Raw genomic sequence first — 20,113 nt, 5'->3', positions numbered from 1 at the left:
TTGAACCCTGGGCCTTGCACATGCGAGGCAAGCACTCTGCCACTGAGCCATACCCTCTACCCTTATATCCTAATTTAGAGGTAATATAGTATATCACAACATAATATAACACTACTTCCTCAATGATGGTAGAGATCTTGGGATTGAGGAGGTTTGTATGAAATGACTGCAAAGACGTGAGCCCTGATATAACCCCAGCCAGGAAAGTGTGATGGATTTCTAACATGAGCTGGTTAGCGCTTTCAATAAGGGACACTGAGACTGAACTCTTGAGACTTATCTTTATTATGAAAGTGTTTCCAACGTAAAATGATCCTCATAATAATGATTGTTTCCAGATATTAAGAATGAATAATTATATTTTCATATAAAAATCAGCAAAACACAATAACAATACATGAAATAATTCTAATAGGCTAACAGTACATCATTCCATTTCTGACAGAGATGCTCAAGCACTGAATTGTCTTAAGAAAACAAGAAAGATTTTTGTTACTTATTCTATTTCTCACTGAAAATCGAAAAAAAAAAATCAAATCCAAAAAACTAACCACCACCCCCTTCCGTGACACAAATGGTTATGGAGGTAAATGACGATTATGTGGACAGAGCTGATAACAATCTCAAGCAAGGATCTGAGGGATTCTAGGAAACTTTGTGTCAAACTTGAGAGTGTTTTCTATGTTTAAATTAATGAAGCTCTAAGATGAAGTTTCAGAATCATCACATAATTGCTCCTAATATAGAGGTTTTTTTTTTTTTTTTTTCCAGCTCATCTTGAAAATCCTTAACTTTTTAAGGGCAGGTTTACAATGTCAGTTTAAAACAATTACTTCAGATAAAAAGGACATATGCACACCACACACAAAAGGGAATGAAATCTAATTTTCACCAGCCAAAGAAACCACACTATCAGCTGTTGTTCCCTGGTTTTCAGGCTACACAACTGACCTAGGAAGCCTAGCTCTCATGGACCTGTGTTACAGATGCATGCACACATGTGCGCAATACTTTTTTTTTTCCCTAGAAAAGTGGGGTCAGGCAGAGGAAGAGGTGTGGGGATACATCTGATGCAAAGGCTATTCAAAAATCAAAAACAGAAAAATGACAACCTCCTGGCTTTCTTTCATGGAGGGAGGGTTCCAGAAGGTTGAAAGGAACGTGAGTGAATGAGATAAACAATATAGTTTAGGCTAACTTCCTGGGCAATCCTGAGAGTGCTCGAGTTTTGAGGAGACATCTGGATGAAGAGACTTTTAAAATTTCTTTGACCTGATGGGGACTCCCCTGTGTGCCCATTTGGTGATGCATCTCTTTCAAAGGCTTTGGACTGAAATTAAGTTGGAAATAACTTGGAAAAGACCAAGGTTCTCTTTTGGGTGTCTGCAGAGCTCCTGAACAATATTTGTGATGTTTTATGTTCTCCAATACAGTTTTCTCCATGAAAAGCAGCATCAGGTATGCTACCCCTGAGTATTTATTAGAGGAGCTGAAATGGCAGAGTGGATAGGGCTTCTCAGCACCACTGAGCACCCCCTAGGGGTGGGAGGTGCTATGCACACAAAGGAAATCCCAGGGACCTTCTCTAGGAAGAACTAAAAGGTGGCAGGTGAACTAGTGCTAATTACTGCATAGCAACCTGAGAATGGCACAGTTTCATTCCAAGAGAAACCTCAATTGATTCTGGGGACATCGTTATTTAAGAAAAACATCTTGTTGCCTTTTCTTCAAGAACTGCAATTAATGAACTGCTTATGATCATTCTTCCTGTGGCCAGCATGCTAGCTGGTCAGGGCAATAGCTGAGGGTCCCTGAATCTTCTTTTTATAAACAAGTTATCTAAACCTGAGAGTGCCACATGATCACTTTCTCATCAGGCTGACTTAGATCTGATTTAATTTTTTTTTGTTTTCCTTATTGGGATGTCAGAAACATTTCTGGGCTACTATTATGAATTTACAAAGTAGAAATCAGCCAAAGACAAGGCAATTGGCAAGCTTATTAGAACCTTAAGAACTCAAATATCAAAATGAAATGTAAACATTTAAGCTTTTATTTCCAAATGATTTCTTGAAATCTCTCTGGATATAATGAAAACACCATCACACAGACTGATAAACGGAACCTTTTTAACATCTTTGGAATTATTCTATACTTTTTTTTAGTCAAATTAAGAAATACTCAAATATTCAGGCAACTTTGGCATTAATGTTTTTAAGATAGAGACAAAATTAACTACGAATACAAAATCATGAATAGATTGGGGTCATTATAAGCAGGCATAAATTTCTCTCTGAAGAGTTCTTTAGCAAAGACTCAGGAAGCTGAAATGAAGTCCTACTTTTTACTAAGCCCAAGGAACATGATATTTAAATACAAAGTAGAAGATTCAGATCCTTTCTACCTAAGAGGAAGGAATTCAGTTTGCTCAAATTCAAACTCTATCAAACATATTCATATGTTGCTTAACCACAGAGACACATTCTAAGAAACGAGTCAGTAAGCAATTTCAATATTATGTATACATCAGAGAGTATAGTTACACAAACCTAGATAGTACAGCCTAAACATTGAGGCTATATTATAATCTTATGGGCTTACAGTCATATATGTGGCTCATCGTTGATCAAAATGTTACCATATGGGCATGACTGTATTCAGTGGAAAATTTGGCAACAGAACTGGATGTTTTGAGATTCACCTGCCATTTTGACTAAAGATGATTTGATCTGATCTTGTTTTTGCCTACCTTTTCTGCCTCCTTCATTTTTATCAGATACTGTGGCATTATCTGATGGCAGCTCAGGACACCATCTGTATGATAGCCCACCAGGAGTAGGACTTTAATAAAACCTGGGCAAGTGACAATCATTTGCATTTTTTTTTACAACGAACACTCAAATAACTCCCAATACTGATAGTTGCTCCTCTACTCTTTCAACATCCATAGGACTGAATTTGGAAACATAAACTATGTTTGGCTTCTGTGTGACCACCGGCACTCTATGACCTGTATTTTACCATATATAGCCCCTTGGCAAAGAGAATGAATAGGTTCTACTACTCTCAGCTGTGTAGGGAGCAAGACCAAAGGAGAAGAGAAGCTTTTCTTTTTACATGGTGGATGATTTCTAGGACAAGAATATGGACAAAGATGAATTGGTGATATTTTGGAGAAATATTTTATCAGTTTTTGGAGAAACATACATATACATACAATAGATCACAGACTTTTATATCATTTATTAACCCAAGGCCAAATTCTACTTGATTTTCTACTTCTCACTCTACTAAGAGATCTAGAAAAGCTATTACACTAGAGATTAAAAATATTATTCTTTCTAGAGTTCTTTCTACATACTCCTTGGTACCCGGGGAAGGTTTGAATGTGACCAGGAGGAAGGAGACATCACCACAGGCTAATTAACAAGAAACAACGCTCTCACTAACGTACAGCTGAATTTACAAAATACGCCTCCAAAAGCCATGGTCTGGCACAGGTGGATAAGATACCTCACGCAGTGTTCTCTCAAGCCTTATCATGCCAACATAGGAGAGCAGTGGACAGAGATACATTATTCTACACCATAAAAAGCCTACCCATTCCATTTTAATTAGCCAAAACAACACTTTGCCCTAAAGTATGAAATGAAAAAATCCATAGGCATGTAGAAGACTGTGTTTAGTTGTTGCCATCATTCAGTAAAACTGAGTGTCCCCAGTCATCCTTATAAGTTACTTCTGAGAAAAACAAAAGATTGTTTAGATCTGCCTTTGCTAAGGACAGGAATCAATTTACTTCATCTTAGGCACCTCTTCTAAATCTTCAAATTATAAGCTGATCTTTAAATCATTCCTCTGGGCTGAATCCTGTCATATTGTTAAACTGGGACATGTGGTGTTTCTCTAGTTCATTTCCCCCTTACAGAGGACTTTCCCAGACACTAAAGTCAGGTGACTATGTTTATACCTTGGTTGATGAGAAACTTCCACCTTCTCAAAATTCAGCTATCATGCACTTTCTATAAACCTGCTTTTGAGCTGGGTGCAGTGCTATATGTTCCCAGTGGCTGGGAAGGCTGAGACAGGAGGATCGTGAGTTCAAAGTCAGTCTCAGCAAAAGTGAAGTGCTAAGTAACTCAGTGAGACCCTGTCTTTAAACAAAATACAAAAAATAGGGATGGGGATGTGGCTCAGTGGTCAAGAGCTCCTGAGTTCAATCTCGGGTACCCCCTTACCCCCACAAAAAATAAGCCTGTTTTTGAGCATTATTCTGATGACTAAATACTTCTGGTGTTCTGTGACTGGCCTCACAATCTCCACCATCCACAAATTACACTTCTAGACATTTGTCTGTCTCATGAAATAAAACAATAAGGCTCCACAAGCAGAATGAGTTCACTGTTCCTATCTAAACAACCGACATAGCTCTAAGCCTCTTTGATTATTACTATGGACCATACCACAAACACACTATATCATAAGGGAAAGATCTAATGTCATAGTGAGAGGTTTTGGGAGTATTCTTTTAACTATTGATTCACTAGTTGCAAAATGTGGGCACAAAGATTTAAGTTTTTAAAAAAATCAAGTTAAATGTGAATGACCCTAAGCAATGGGACATGCACTCTCTAGATTTTGCTGTTGTCTTCACAGTTGAGATTCTCACATTTATATTACTGCATTTTTGCTTTGGATTCCTGTTTTAGGTGACAGTCTTTTTCATTTGTAAAATAAGTATTTATAATCCCATTTTATTCCCTCTTAATAAAATTTTGAAGAAAAGAGATAAAATCTTTGGCTGACGTGTATGATTTTTTTTTATCCATATACAAATAACACTGCTATAGACGTTTATGGAGATTTATAATTCAGTAATTTTCCTCACCACTGATATTGCCATTGTCCAAAAGACTTTCTGTTGTCTTTCTGGAAATACCTCCATTTGAACAAAATTCTTGGAAATAAACAAGTCTTCAAAGAAGCCAATAAAAAGGACTTGGAGTGCAACACTGCCCAGTTTTTAGAAACAAGAAGGTCATTGTGGGTGAGAAAAGCAATGGGCCAGTTATCTTCCATGGGCTTTATTTTGCCTGTCAAAATAAAAACATCAAGTCTGATACCAGATAGGCTTTTCCTTGAGAGCTGTTTGTTAAGAAAGTGCTTTGCCCTGGAAGTGGCCCTTGCCAACTCTTGAAAGACTCCTTTTTCTGTCCCCAAATACACTTGGCTTCTTTTCTCTTGATATGACAGAAGACTGTGCCAATCACAAGGGTAGTGGCAAAACCTGGTTGAAATCAGTGCTCTCTTTTGTTACTCCCAGAATGTGGAGCAAATTCCCAACATTAATGGTAATTTCTTTATTTGTAACCATGAGCTTAACCAGGAGACATCTTCCTTCAGTGTCAGAGCCCTCACCTCATCACAGAGAATAAAAAAAAAAAAAAACAAAAAAAACAAAACTGTAAACTACAAGGCTAAAGCTCAACTGGCCACAACATTCAATGAAGAAATCTTGGCTGCGTGCACAAGAAATAAAGTATATTCCAAAGTGATTTGATGCAAATTCAAAACAGTTCCCCAAGAACACCCTGTTTAACTTGAACTGCTTAGTGACCATGACGAGGGACATTTTAAAAACCTAGTTCATCCTTTATACTTTACACTGGAGAATGGTCACCAAGTGTATAGGCAAACTTCAAAATGGGCACAGTTACACAAAAGAAAGCAAACCTATTTGTAGCTGTTCAAGAGTTCTGCGCTGGGTTTTGCTTGTGCTAAGTGACAAACTAAGCTGAGGCTCACAGAACACTGGACTACAGCAAGAGAGAGAGGGGTAGAAGCAGATGGAGCATCTCCTTCACTGTCATGAACCCGGAGAGTAAAAGGAGTGAGCAAACCCTTTTTTGTCCACAGATTTACAAACAAATACAAAAAAATAAATAATATTCTAAGACAAGTACAAATGCAAATACTGTTCCCTTGTGTCAAATACATACAGCATGCCTACATATAGAGAATGATATTTCTTCTTCATTCACAAACAGGACATATGGCAGTGCACTATTCAAAAATGCTTTGATAATCCTAATTTTTGTTTCTGTTGCTGAGATATCATGAAAGGAACTGCATTTGCAACTTATTAAATACTTCCAGGAACAAACAGTTCACTTTGTTCGGGATGTATAGTTTTGAGTAATTAATCATCCATGGAGCAAGGACCGGTCAGGAGATACCCATTGGTACCACCGGTCCCATTGGTAGTTGTTGTGGTGTGAGGGTTCTTCCCCGGAGGTTCCAAGTCCTCCTCATCTGAGCTAGACTCAATATCACTTCTATCATCCTTGGACACCTGTAGAACACAAGATGGAAAGTGTAACCAGCCTCTAAGAAACCTCAAAGTATGACATGCTCAGAAGCACATGCAATCTTACATGAAGATAAACTGATCCAAATGTTAAAAAATCAAAGAGGATAAGAACATTGCCATAGTAACAAATTCTCCTTCACTGGAGAGATACAATTTGGGTGACAAAGTCAGTTATAAAGGAAAGTAGGTGCATTTAGGAATCACAGGGTTGGACCTGTTGACCTCTTTAAAGTATCTTTGGATATTGAAAACATGAGTTCTACTCTTACTCAAAAGTGGCATACTCTGCTATGGAATGGCATCACAGAAACTGGATACAAACGGATCAATTTCCTTTCTAACATCTGCTTTTCCTTGAGAATTATTTAAAGTCAGCTCTCAATTAACCACAACTAATAGAGATATTCCCTAGTTTAGATCATTAAAAAAAATCATTCCTATGTGGTTTTGTAACACACTCTTTGATGGTTTAATCTGCTTTTCTGTCTGCTAATATTAATTAGCAATTTTGTTTTATACATCACATATCAACTAATGGCATCAGAAGCCATATTAAGAATCTTTTAGGTGAGTCTAGCTTATGCTATTTCCAGGGGAAAATCCACTGCCCAGATCCTCCAAAACTGACCAATTTCTTCAATCAGTAGTGTCAATTTCTTCAGTCTACCAGAATGTCAATCTATATGTTACCATAAAGGATGAAAAGATCCTACTATCTAGCAAGGAAGTTATTTTAGAGGAAATTAAGGAAATATTGTATTGTTTTAAAAATTAAAATAGCTTGACACTCCTATTCCATAAATCTAAATTATGGTCACCATTTCCCCCCAGATCTTAAGATCTTTGAATAACTGAGCATAGTTTACTTAATTTTTAAGGGGGTTGGGGGTGGCCAAAGGGCCCTGTTGGTCTAACTTTATAAAATTTTTCCAATCTGGTCTTCTGGGGTTTTCTTGGGTCGTGGAGGTCGCAGTGTCTCTGGTAGGTATTTCAGAATAAACTGGGGGCTTTTTCCCATCGTATCTTCTACTGTGCCACCACCACAGCAACCTGAGAGTCCTGGAATCTACCACTTGAGGGGCCACCATTACTGTGAGAGAATGTCATCTCTCCCAGGAGAGGAGGGGACAGGAGAAAGTAAATGCTGAAAACTACAGCTCCATTCCAACCAGTGATGGAGTAAATGAACCTCACTTCAGTTTCCCTGGAGATGAGACTGAACTCACACAGACCATTCTGAAAGAACTGAGACATGGATGTGACGGAGATGATATCAGCTTTAAAAACACGGATCACAAAGACAGCATTATTGTAGAGCTCCACTAGGTTTCTAAGTCCATTAGTCATAAATTAAGCTTCTAATGGAAAATTCCAGTTGCAGAGAGTGATGAATTTACATTTGCATGCCTAGTGAGATTATTTTTGATTGCAGTTGGAAAAATCTATACTTATGTTACCTTCAAAGGAAGGGCAATTTAGATACAATAGGGAATAGAAGTTAGAGGGAAGAGGATACATCAGGTGGAAACAGCAGTGCGAAAAAGATACAAGTTATTTAATCCATCCTACTCCCTGTATCTTTAGTTATTATCATGCTGATGGTATTGTGCATGTTGCTTTAATCTGTATCCAAAAGAGCATAAAAATATTTTTAGGCTGGGCATGGTGGTGCATGCCTGTAATCCTAGCAGCTTGGGAGGCCGAGGCAGAAGGACTGCAGTTTGAAGCCAGCCTCAGTAACTCAGCGAGATCCTAAGAAACTCAATGAGACCCTGTCTCCAAATAAAAAATAAAAAAAGGCTGGATGTGGCTCAGTGATTAAATGTCCAAGGGTTAAATCCCCTATACCCACTCCCCCAAATCAATTTTTAATAAATATACATGTTCGTTTTAAAGCATAAGAGGTCACAGGGAAAAATGAACTTAAGCTTCCAAGCCATTAATTGATCAAAATATTTTGGATATGTGTGGGAGCTAATGCTGAGAAGTGGCTTCACTGTACATGACTAGATGCCCTTTCTCCTCTGGTAGGGGCCGGGGGTCAGCTCTGTGAGGATTCAAGAGGCCAAGGAGGCCAAGGGCTCTCCTGTGGCTGTGTAGATTCAGCAGACAGATGATCCCCAGGCCTCTGTTCTGCAAAACATTGATCCTCCCCAACTTCTCAACTAGTTTTATTTCTCCCACTTCACTTTGGTCTGTGTTTTGGTCAACATGTTAAACACCAATGAAAGAAATTCCTCTGTTGGATCATGCAAAATTTAAGAGACTGCAGGCTCATACACATGGGCAGAGCTGTTCCTAGTGTTCTTTGTAGCTAAGTGGAAACCACGCCTTACATGAAGCCTCTAGTCAGTGCTGACAGATGAGACACACAATATGCATGAAACAAAAGCATTTAAGGGTCCCTTCAACAGGCACGTGGCACCCAGGTAAGGGAAAGAGAAAGTATGAGAAACTTACATGTAAAGGGTTCCACTTCCCAGCCTTCCAGGGTGGCAGGAGGAAGAGAACAAACAATGAAGTAAGAAAATGTCATAGAGAACAATCTGGAAAAGTCACTGTTCTACACAAAGGGACTGAGGCTCAGGAAACTTTAAGGAAGCTTTAAGCAAGTCAGCCCCGAGTTCACTTCCAATAAAGAGATTTAACTAAATGTTGCTGGACAAGTCATGAATGTATTTATTTTTTCAATTTGAGACATATATATTTTTTAATTGGTATACTGCACCAAATAACTCTTTTCAAAAAAAGGAAAGAACTTATTAAATTTCTGTTCAGTAAAGACATAGTCAGAGAAGGACCAGGGGAGACAGAGAGAGGAGAGAAAGAATACAACAAATGATATACCATCATTTAAACTAAACCTGCACATGCAGATCACTGGACACCATCATTAAAGCAATATAAGGACTTCAAAAGTGAACCAAAAGGAAGAAAATAATTTAGTTTGTATTTCCATGTGGCTTTGCTCAATCTGGAAGAAACAACATCAATTTCAATGAAATCTGAAATTACAGTTGTTTCAGAGAAACAAAATAAACCAATCCACAAAATTTTCTGGGACATATCAAAAGTGAGTTTTAGCTTACCTTGCCTTTTGAAACAGCTTTGCAAGCTATTTTTACAATCAGGTAAGACCAGAAGCAATTCAACCCTTGTATTAGCAACAGCAGTAGGTTAAAAACCCACCAGGAAGGGTAAGGTCCAACGATCTCCCAGCTCTCAAATAATGTGGTGTTTAACACCCTAAGAAGAAGAAGAAGAAAGTAATTACTGAACTTAGCATTTCACTTTGCTCTCCAAAGGACCCTAGTGACCTCTTGGAAGCACAATGCCAACAACTCCCCAAACCACTTCTTTCCAGGAAGGGTGGTCTGAAGAGCAGGTGCTTGGAAGACTTGTTGCTTGGAGCATTGGCCTGGTGGTTTGATTTGCATTGTGATTCTCGCTCTAATAGTATACTTTTCCCCCTGTTCACTTAAAAAAAATTGGCACAATACATATAACACAAAAGTTCCCATCTTAACACTTCTTAAGTGTACAGTTCAGTGGCATTAAGTCAATTCCTCTTGTGGTGTCATCATCACCACATCAACTCTTTATCTTGCAAAACTGAGATTCTTGCAAAAGTGATCACCTCCCATCTCCAGTCCTCTCTGCCCCAACAGAACCTCTGTTCTACTTCCCACCTCTGTGAACCTGACTTCTCTAGGCACCACCCTGCATGTGAATGGAATCATATAATCACTGTCTTTTTGTGACTGGCTTATTCACTTAGCAGAACACCCTCTAGGGTCATCCAAGTTACAGCCAGTGTCAGAATTTCCTGTTTTCAAGGCTGAGTTATATATACATATGCCACATTTTGCTTATCCAAGCAGACACTTGTGTTGCGTCCACCTTTTGGCTATTGCAAATAATGCTGCTAAGAGCATGGGTATACTCTTTTAGTTTTTGAGTAAATGACCAGAATTGCTGGGTCATTTGATTTCCCCTTCATTTTTGTCACCATTTCTTCCATTCATTTTCATTCTTTTTGAATGCAATTCCATACCTAACTACTTGTGAAAAGGTCTGCATGATCCTTTACAGTTGCTTCTGGCCCTTCAGTAAGTATGAATAATACCATTCAAGAATATTACTGTACAAGAAAAAAAGATCAATCCCAGAAACACGAATTAAATGCAAACCACTTGCTACACACTGTAGGAATTAGAGTATGTGGGGGATCAGGCTTATAGGTAGTGTGTGGGGGCAACTAGAAGACCCTTCATCTTGCAAGGCTGGGAATTTTCCTGGGAAAGAATTGAAATTGAAAGAAATTATTTTGAAGTGAGGTCCTGAAATAAATATTCAGAGGATTTTTTAAAACAAAAATTATTAGAGCATAAGGAATGTATTTAGTTTTAAAAGTATATAGGAGTAGTATATGAGTCAGGGGACATTATTTGGAGTAGCTGGTTCTCTATCATTACAGCAAAACTAGATGGAGCAGCCACCTGGAGCAGACACATGGGGCCAGTCCTGGGGTCTGCTCTGGTCTCTGTGTCCTCTTGCCATGTCCCTGGAAAATGACTTAAGTCTTCTGGACACATACTGCTGCCCAGAGCAGCATGGTACTCACATAATTTTGGAATTGCTTTTTCCTCTGCTCTGCTCCTCAGTGGGCACAGGGCTGGTTCAGAGATCACAAGATGTTCACAAGAAAACTTATCTAAGTGCCATTCATCCCTGTCACTTCAGCACATTGTTGGGACCAATCTGATTCTCTAGGATGGGTGAGGTGGAGGACACTGCTGGCTAAGGGGGCTGGATGGGAAACTCTCGAATTTAAGACATGGACCACTCATACAGGAACAGAAGGCAATACGGAGAATTCAAAACTAAGAAACGATTTGATGAGATCTTAGAGGTTAAGGAAAATACTTCATGGAGTCACAAAAGGAAGATACCTGTGACAACTGGGATGTGAGGTCAGAAAAAAAGGGAGGATGAAAAATGGACACAAATCGTTTGCCTGCCCTCCATTTCAGCAACCCCATTTATAGACTAGAATGATTGACAGTTTATTTTTAATCTTGCTAAACCAGTCATCTCTAAAGAACAATGCATAACAGACACATGTCCTTCAGTGCTAAACACAATAGTATGGAATTTAATTTGACAATTTGCTAAAAGTATAGTAATGCAAGATAGAATAGTATTCACTCTGAGGAAGGAGGACTTATATTAAACTAATACAATTTTCATATCCATTCAATCAGTACAATCTAATTATTTCAACAGCCTAAAAGATACTTGGTAATGTTAAATTCTCCACTCTTGATGTTTAAAAATTAGAACTCAAAGGACTACGGTTTTTAACTCTCTCATACCAGTTTAATTCCTTTGAAATCAAGAACAAACCAGGGACAGCCAGTTTTGCCATTGTTAATTAACATGATTCTAGATGGTCATTGAGTATGGCAGGAAATGAAAGACTCATTTTCAAATAAAACATCTATAAGCATTGTAAAAACAGCAAATGATAAAAATATCCCATAATAGAGATGGTTAATAAATCAGTTTTCATTCTTATTCCAGAAATTGTGAAGTCATTCAAAGTTTTAGTGTTTTGAGAATTTCTAATGTTAGAGGAAAATATGGTATAAAACTTAACTCCAAGAAGTACACATGAAAAGAGAGAGGGGGAGGGGGGTGTAATGATAAGTTCACAAAAGAAATTAATTGAAGCTATTACAATAAGACTTTTCTTTTATGTATTTCTCTTTACATTTTTCTATTTTCCAAAGTCATAACAAATAATTAGAAAAAAATACAAGTCATTTGTGAAAGGGCTACATTAGAAAAATGCTTATATTGCTGCCTTGTTTATTCTAAGAGAGGTAGTGATTCCCTTAAATGCCAGCCTGCAGGCTAAACAAGGCTCGACTCATGGCAATGTGGGAGGACCCGCACATCTTTCACTTTTGTTTCTGACATCTTGCAAAACACCCAGAAATAACGTGTTTGCTACCATGGTTGTTGATTGAATGTGTGACTGCTTATCCAACAATCAAATAAATGAATACATGCAAGAAAGCTCTGAAATAACAACTTCATTTCAAAACTGGCTCTGCTTCTTGACATATAACTATATATTTTGATGTTCAGAGAGAACTTAGTTTCATTTGAATGGAAAGTGGTGGTGTATAATAGCAACAGTGATTGTGCTGTGCTATTCATTATTAAGTAGGCTTGGCTGGATTATAAGCTGAGATCCTTTCTCACCATTATGACTCCAGGACAGATGCTACTGCTTGGCTTAATTTGAACAGGGTGTCAAGAGCAGCTGTGGGCAACAAGGCGTTCCCATTCATTTCTGAAATGCTGCATCAGAACTCACCCGCTGTGCCATGACAGTCAGTGGCACCTCTGAGATGCCACAGAATTTCTTCAAAAATTGCTTTGGCTGCCTGCAGGGACACTTGGGAAAATATACTCAGTACACCAAAGAGATGTATCTCTCAGTGACAAGGTAGGGAAGAAAAATAATATATTAGGAATTTCCACTGGGGAGAGAGAGAACATTGACACCAGGACTCTGCAAAACATTAAGCCCAGAACGTTTAGGAACATTCTGGAAAAACTATTACAATGGCAATTATAGCATTCTAATTCTTTCTGGGGGTTTGGGGCTAGGAGTTTGTACTTTAGTGATGCCATTACAAATCTCTGGTGGCAGAGTTCAGAATGGTGGTTCTCTCTGAGGGAGGACTAAGGGGAACTAGGGGAATGAGGCTGCTGGGATGCTGGAAACTTCCATATTTTGATCTGGGAAATGATTACATGGGTTATATACATGTAAAAACGTACAAATGTAGTGTACCGAGCATCAGACCACACCCTGAAGATTCATGCTCTACACTGCATGTGTGAACCATACCTCAATAGATTAAGATGGAAGAAACCACTCTGTGGGCCAAACAGAATACTTGTACACTGTCAATTTGCAACTTATTAGCTTGAATTATCATTGATATCAGTGAATCCACAAGAATTTGTGATCAACATATGGATTCTAAGAAAATAAATTATTTTTGTTTTCTAAATAATAATTACCCTATAGCGTCAAACCTCTATTGCTGTTTAACTCAAGTAGTGGAGTGTGTGGAGGCAGAAGGGACGAGAACAGACCATTTCTTTCCCTTCATGTTAGGCTTCGCTTAACCAGAAGATGGCGCTCCACACTTGCACAAAGCATGCTCAAAGGGACCTATTCTGCCAGAACAATTTTGCCAGAGGCGAGCCCCAGCACAGAAACCACTTGATCTCCAGATTACACCATCCCTTCTAAAAATTCCATCAACTAATGGGATGAAGGAGCTCCAGGCTGAGACTTTTGCTCCCTGCATGACTTGGCAGAAATGGATACCTGCTGGGCAAGGCTGAGCTCAAGCAGCCTTGAGCTGTATCTGATGTGCAGATACATTGTTTTCTACCCCAGTAACTTAGACTTAGTGGGTTATTTTAATAGCTGCTTAATGAATCATAAGAATTTAATTTGGCTATGCCCTATAGTTAGTTTTGTTCATTCTTACCTTTTGTGAATTCATCTTAAATTTCATTATCACAGAAATATTATACAGGATATGTGGCGGTAGGATGCATGCATTCATGCAGAAGAGTTTACGAGCTCTTGTTAAACAAAGAAAACAGCGTCGTTTCAGTTTAATATGTAATTTAAGGCTGTACTCATTTGCATTGGAAGCAGCAGTGTGACTTAAATCATTCTGCCTTTCCCTTAAGGATGGGGACTCAAGAAGTTTCATGATGTCAAAACACAGCATGAAAAGACCTCCAGTGGCATCTCATTCAGAAAAGCCAGCTCCAGTGCTTAATTTTGTTCATTCTTATTGCATCTTCCAAGTCAGAGTTTAATTCTGCTGTTGTTTATATGTAAAGCTGGTTGAACAGTCTCCCTTTCAGCGCTATATATCTTTTAAAAACACTGGTGATTCACAGGAAGGAGCACACAGTGGTAATTGACATATTAAAAGACAGCCCGGGTCGTCTCATTGTGTGGTTGAGTTAAAGGTAGATGTTTTTGATGAGACCAGGGCCCCTGGTCATGGCAGGTAACCACAAGCTTTGCCTCTGCCCTTTTTCTCCACCAAAGAGTTCTGTCTGAGCTTGGGCTGAATGTTCTATTAGAAAAACCCACAATAATTGGACCCATATCAAGTATCCAAAGAGAGTCAGGCTTTCTTCTGTAGCAGGGAGTCAGAGTCAGGGCTTTGTTCTGAAGAGCAGTACCTAATGCTAGTGAGGAAACCTTGAAAAGTAAAATGTGTTTTACGGTCAAGCTTTACTCCAGAGCTTTTGAATGGTCTTGTCATTATTTACCCAGATTTCTATATATTTCCTCATGTGTGTGCATTTGACCTACACACAATATAAATGAAATGTAGATTCTGCCTGGAGATTGCCAATAATCTATCAGCATGTTTGCCCATTGTAAAGCAGATGCTAATAGAAATGCATTTAAAATTACACTTAATACAAACCATGAGCACTTAAAACCTGGAAGTCAGGTAACCAATTCATTACTACAAGGAAACCTTGGGTACCAGTTTCTCTAATAAAGACTCCAGGCCTCAATAACATCTTGGTCAAGAGTTGGTCAGTATAGATTGCTACAAGGCTGAAAGGCATCTTTGCAGTTTGCTGGCTTTCAACAAGACTCCTCTACCCAATCATGGACTTCTGCACAGCACTGGTGTTGTTAGTGTGTTCCCTGTTGGGGAGGACAGTTTCTAGGTAGCTTGTGGGTTGGTGCCTAATTCTTTTGAATAATAGTTTCGCTTACCTATTAGCCTGTAGCAAACACATAAGTGATTTCTTTATCTCTGATAGGAATCTGAACCTGAACATGGCAAACTCTCCCTTTTAATTAAAAATGGACACCTTAGTTCTGTGTCTGTATCCAAATCAAGAATGGGGTCTATTAGTTTATTTTTACTTTTGGTCATAGCCCAGCCAGAGTTAGTAATCAGTCCCTGATCACAGGAAGTTTGTAACTGGTGACTTCCTGGCTGGGGCCAGAGGCTTTTCTCAAAGCGAGTCACTGGCCTCTTGGTGCCCATTTGCTGTCTGCGTATGTTCCTAACCCCTTCCTGCCTGGACTCCTTTCCATGCTCCTGATCTCCTAGCTCGAGTCATCCTGGCCAGGGCTGTGTCTTTCAGGATGTGTCCTGATTCTAGCAAACCTGTTTTCTGCCCTCTGCCTACTTCTTTGCTGCCTACTGGCTGGTAAAACAAACTTTTGCCTGGTTCCAACAACTGATATCCCTATTTTTCAGGTGAGAAAACTGAAGCATAGGGAGTATAAATAACATTCCCAAGGTCAAAGCTATGAGGCGGGTGGGGCGGGGCTGGGGAACTGGATTTGGATTTGAACCTCTCTGCATAAGGATCTGGGCCCTGAATTCTATATTTCTGGGCTCGATCTCCCAGTTCTCTAGGCCTTTTCTCAGCCTTCACCCTTTGCTCGTGCTCAGAGCCAGCCCACACACATGACAAAGTGCACCTGTGTAGCTCAGCCTTCATGAAGACCTCTCCCTCTGGCCTGTCTTTCCCTGCTTTGGTGTCCTGTGATGGCTTATCTTTTAGGTTCAGAATCTGGTTTCTAATAGCCATGTTTTAGGCTCTTTCTGCTTAAATGATCCATTTGGGTTTCTTTAACTGGTCTCCCCACTTTGTCCCACCCCATTTAAGCCTTAAATCCCCAAAGAATTATCCCCATTAATGAAACTCATGTGATGCTCTTCACTCCTGTCTTGTCATGTATGTGAAATACTCATGACACAAAATCAAAGATCTCTTTCTAAATGCAGCTTAGAAAATGGGAGTGCCAGCCTGTGCCCTTTGCTTTGCTTTCCTCTTCGGGAGGGCTGAGGTTTATGCATACCTTCAAATATCCTTGATTTGAGAAAAGGTGAGATAAGGCTGACTCCTGCTGAGCAGGTAGAAATCTAAGAGAGAAACTCCAGGGGTTCATCTCATTCCTTCAGTTTTCTAAAAGAGTTTAAAACCATTTTCCATCTTTGCAGGGCAGAATGGAAGAACATGCTCTAAACCTTCCTGAATGTGCACACTCCTCCCTCAAGGGCTTATTTCCCTCATGTCCACTGTAGGGACCACTCCTAGCAGGGCCAACTGCGGGGCAAGACCCCCGTGCCGAGGCTGCCATGACTGTCCTTGTTTTTTCTCCCTTTCCCTTCTTTCCCTAGGAATGGGATTTTTTCCCCCCAAAGATATGAGAAAATAAAGGCTACATACATACCTACCTGGAACTCTGGTTTTGTATAATTATTTGCTTTAGCATTAAAGTTTTTAGGTCTAATCAATTAATTGAGGTAAAGCAGAAAAGCTTGGTGGGTCTTAGAATTCATTGAACCCACACTGAGGGAATCTAGTGGCTTCTGGCATTACAGCTGCCTGGCATGAAGATTCCATCTCCAGTGTGACTATTTACAACAGCAACGCAGAGAAGTTGCTCTAGTGATATGGTTTAGATGTGGTGTCCCCCAAAAGCTCATGTGTGAGACAATGCAAGAAGGTTTGGAGGAGAAGTTAGTGGGTTATAGCCTTAACCTAATCAGTGAATTAATCCCTGATGGGATCCACTGAATGGTAACTGGAGGCAGGTGAGGTGTGGCTAGAGGAAGTGGTTATGAGGTATATATTTTTATCTGGCATGTGGAGTCTCTCTCTCAGTCTCTCTCTCTCTCTCTCTCTCTCTCTCTCTCTCTCTCTCTCTCTCTCTCTTTCTGCTTCCTGATCACCATGTAAGCGGTTTCCCCCGGCCACTCTCGTCCACCATGATGTTCAGCCTCACCTTGAGCCCTGAGGAATGGAGCCTGCTATCTGCTGATGGGGACCTCTGAAACTGTCAGCCCCCAAACAAAGGTTTGCTCCTCTTTCCTTTAGTCACAGCAGCAAAAAAGCTGACTAAAACATCTAGTTAGTCGCTTCTTGGTTTTCCATTCACGTCCTTGCTAGGGAGGAGTCATTTGTATTGTCTCTTAAGCCAGAAAGAACTCCCATGTGAGAGACACTCTGAGGCCAGAAGAGCATGCAGGGGGGTGGGGAACATGGCCAGTCCCTTGGTCACAGCCCCTGGGAATGATGTGGTCTGCACTTTCCCTAAAGAAGGAAACAAAGCACTCAGCACCTAGTTACACACCTCTGTGCTGGGAGCTACTTGTGTAGACTTCAAATGAGTATCCCTGGACATGAAGGGTCAGAAAGCATTGGTGAAATATGTCAATATCTAGTTAACTGAAGGGTTTAAGGCAGCTTGAGTTACAGTAAAACTTTGTCTCATTTGACAGATGGTCAATGACCTTGCATTTTATTAGACTGAATCTTGTCATTAACCTATAAAGGTGGGAGAGGAGATATTATATATATATATATATATATATAAAACTGTTTTTTTTTTGGTCAGAAGATCAAGATCCCAAAATAGTATTTAATTATCCAAGGTCCCAATATAAAGGCTTTGTTATTTTAAATCTAAATACACTATCTCTAGATGGCTCTCTTTCAAAAATTACATCAAAATGGAGAATTTGTACTCTTCATTAAGTTTTTAGCAAACGAGAGCTGAGACTAAGGTTCAGGAGCCATCACATGCAAGCTGGCAAGACAGGAAGAATGCCTCAAAATCCCTCTAGAAGGTTCCAGTAGAGTCTGGGCTCTGGGAAAATATCTCAGTATTTCATTATTCAGGGATCAAACCCCAACTGTTTTGTGTGGAACCTTGAAGAGAATTGGCATCGCTTTAGAAAGGAAGGGGGTACTCCAGGTGTCAGGACTTCAGGTTGGCCCTGCCCTGTCTGCCCACATGCCTGGTTATGTGACTTCTCTGTGTATAAAGGAGATACTAGCTTTCCTAGGGCAGTGCCTTAACTACAGGCTGAGTATCCCAATCTGAAAATCTGAAATCAAAATGCCGAGAAATTATGTTTGAGTGCTAATATGATGCTAAAAAACGTTTGGGTTTTGGAGCACTTTGTATTTTCAGATTGAAGCTATTTGGATTTTTAGATTTGGGATGCTCAACTGTGAAGTCTATGCAAAAATTTCCCAAACCCCCAAACTCTAAAATCTGAAACACTTCCAGTCCCAGGCATTTTGGATAATAGATAGTCAACTTGTAATATACTAATTTGAAATCACTAAAATTTTTCTTAATACTGAACAAATATTATGTATTATACATGTAAAATATATATCCTCTAGTGCATGCAAGACCTATGGCCCTTTAAGAAATCTAGGCCCACTCTCTTTGCACATGCCAGCTAGCAGGTCCAAAAGGTATGCTAAAGAGTATTTTGGTGTCCCTTGTTCCTCTCTAACTTCCTTATTCTCCTATCTCATGTTTTTCTTGCTCAGAGACTCCAGACTCATAGTTCTTTCTAGACTTTGTGTTTTTGGATGGTTTCCCCAGGGTCTGCTTCCTGGATTCCCACCCTCCAGAAAACCTGCTTGCCTCTGTAATTTACTCTGGCATCCCCCTTCTGATGCTGTCCCCAATTCTCCCCAACACCAAGCCATGCCAGCCTCTTTCACTAGCAGATAGGGAGGATGGAAGCAGTGGGGTGGGGTAGGAAAGAAGGCACCATCTCTTACTTCTACCAATGCAGCTGCTTCTAGGTAGCTGTGTGTCGGGATGTGATTTGGCATGCAGAAGTTTTCCAACATACATGGATTCCACTGGAAGTAAAATAGTACTATTTTTGAAATATGTTTTTATTTAAGTATTTCCAGGACTCAATATTTAATTTTATCTTAGAAAAATGTCCCTGAAAAGTTTGGAAATGTTCCTATAAAGAGAAAGTGTCTCACAGGTCTACCGTCTTGAGGGACATTCTCATCCTATTATATTTATTATCTTTGGCAAGAGAGATACAACAAACATGTTTTAAAAAAGAACTGTCTCCTCCAGAATAAGTCAAGAATTCATGGAATTGAATTGTAAGATGCTCAAAGTCAAGGGGGAAGAACTGTAGGAGAGTAAATGCAGAGATTAAGATAAGAAAAAAAAATCGCTCTTGCAGGCTTCATAAGCTTGAGAGAAAGGTAACACACATGAAATTAGATGGATTGAATAAGAACAAGGCAATCAATCAACAAAAACACAGCACTCAGATTAAAATAAAATTGAAATGACGTTAACTACTGGAACAGTGCTGCAGACTATAATGGATGTGTTTGGGAGTGTGGGTGGGAAGTGAGTGGACTCAGAAGAGAGCCAACAGCAGAGTCTAATGTATGAACTAGAAGCAAAACGCCCGAGCTCTAGGCTCACTTCCTGCACTGGCCAACTCGATCATTTGACTCTCATTATTTTTTTCAAAGCCTATGTTTCTTCATCTACAAAATAAAGATCTAAGACAAGATGATTACTAAAGATTTCTTGAACTCTAACATAAACAGCTCTGTTAATTCTTAGGTTTTCATATTTAGCTAAAATTTCACTTTTTCTAATGTTTTTTTTTTTCTGCACAAAAGATGTCCCACACATGTATAGGCAAATTCTTCTCCAATTGAGTGTGTCTCACACACACACACACACACACACACACACACACACACACATATAAATTTACCCTAATGATCAAGGCCAAGAAAAAGAGGAGGGAGATTTTCTTTTGTGCTTAACTCCTAGAAATTTGGGTAAAAGTAAGAAAGTAG

The 20,113-nt window shown here is 39.4% G+C and overlaps 1 protein-coding gene across 2 annotated transcripts in view; it reads right to left on the bottom strand.

Moving 5' to 3' along the window:
* Positions 1-286: 286 nt before the first annotated feature.
* CERS6 (ceramide synthase 6) overlaps positions 287-20,113 on the bottom strand; it is a 285,324-nt gene continuing 265,497 nt past the window's right edge. The window contains exons 9-11 of one of the 2 annotated variants that reach the window (XM_081261499.1): positions 9,460-9,616; positions 8,831-8,854; positions 287-6,352 (exon numbers count right to left, since the gene is read on the bottom strand). In XM_081261499.1, coding sequence (XP_081117625.1) covers positions 6,200-6,352; positions 8,831-8,854; positions 9,460-9,616 — 334 coding nt within the window. In that variant the 3' untranslated portion in view covers positions 287-6,199. The remainder of the gene's footprint in view (positions 6,353-8,830; positions 8,855-9,459; positions 9,617-20,113) is intronic. The other variant, XM_081261500.1, reaches the window with a different exon arrangement.

Source organism: Spermophilus citellus (assembly GCF_964194105.1).
Source record: "Spermophilus citellus genome assembly, chromosome: 11".
NCBI classification, from domain to species: Eukaryota; Metazoa; Chordata; class Mammalia; order Rodentia; family Sciuridae; genus Spermophilus; species Spermophilus citellus.
The sequence above is the reverse complement of the archived record's forward strand: the minus strand, read 5'-3'. Positions and strand labels throughout refer to the sequence as shown.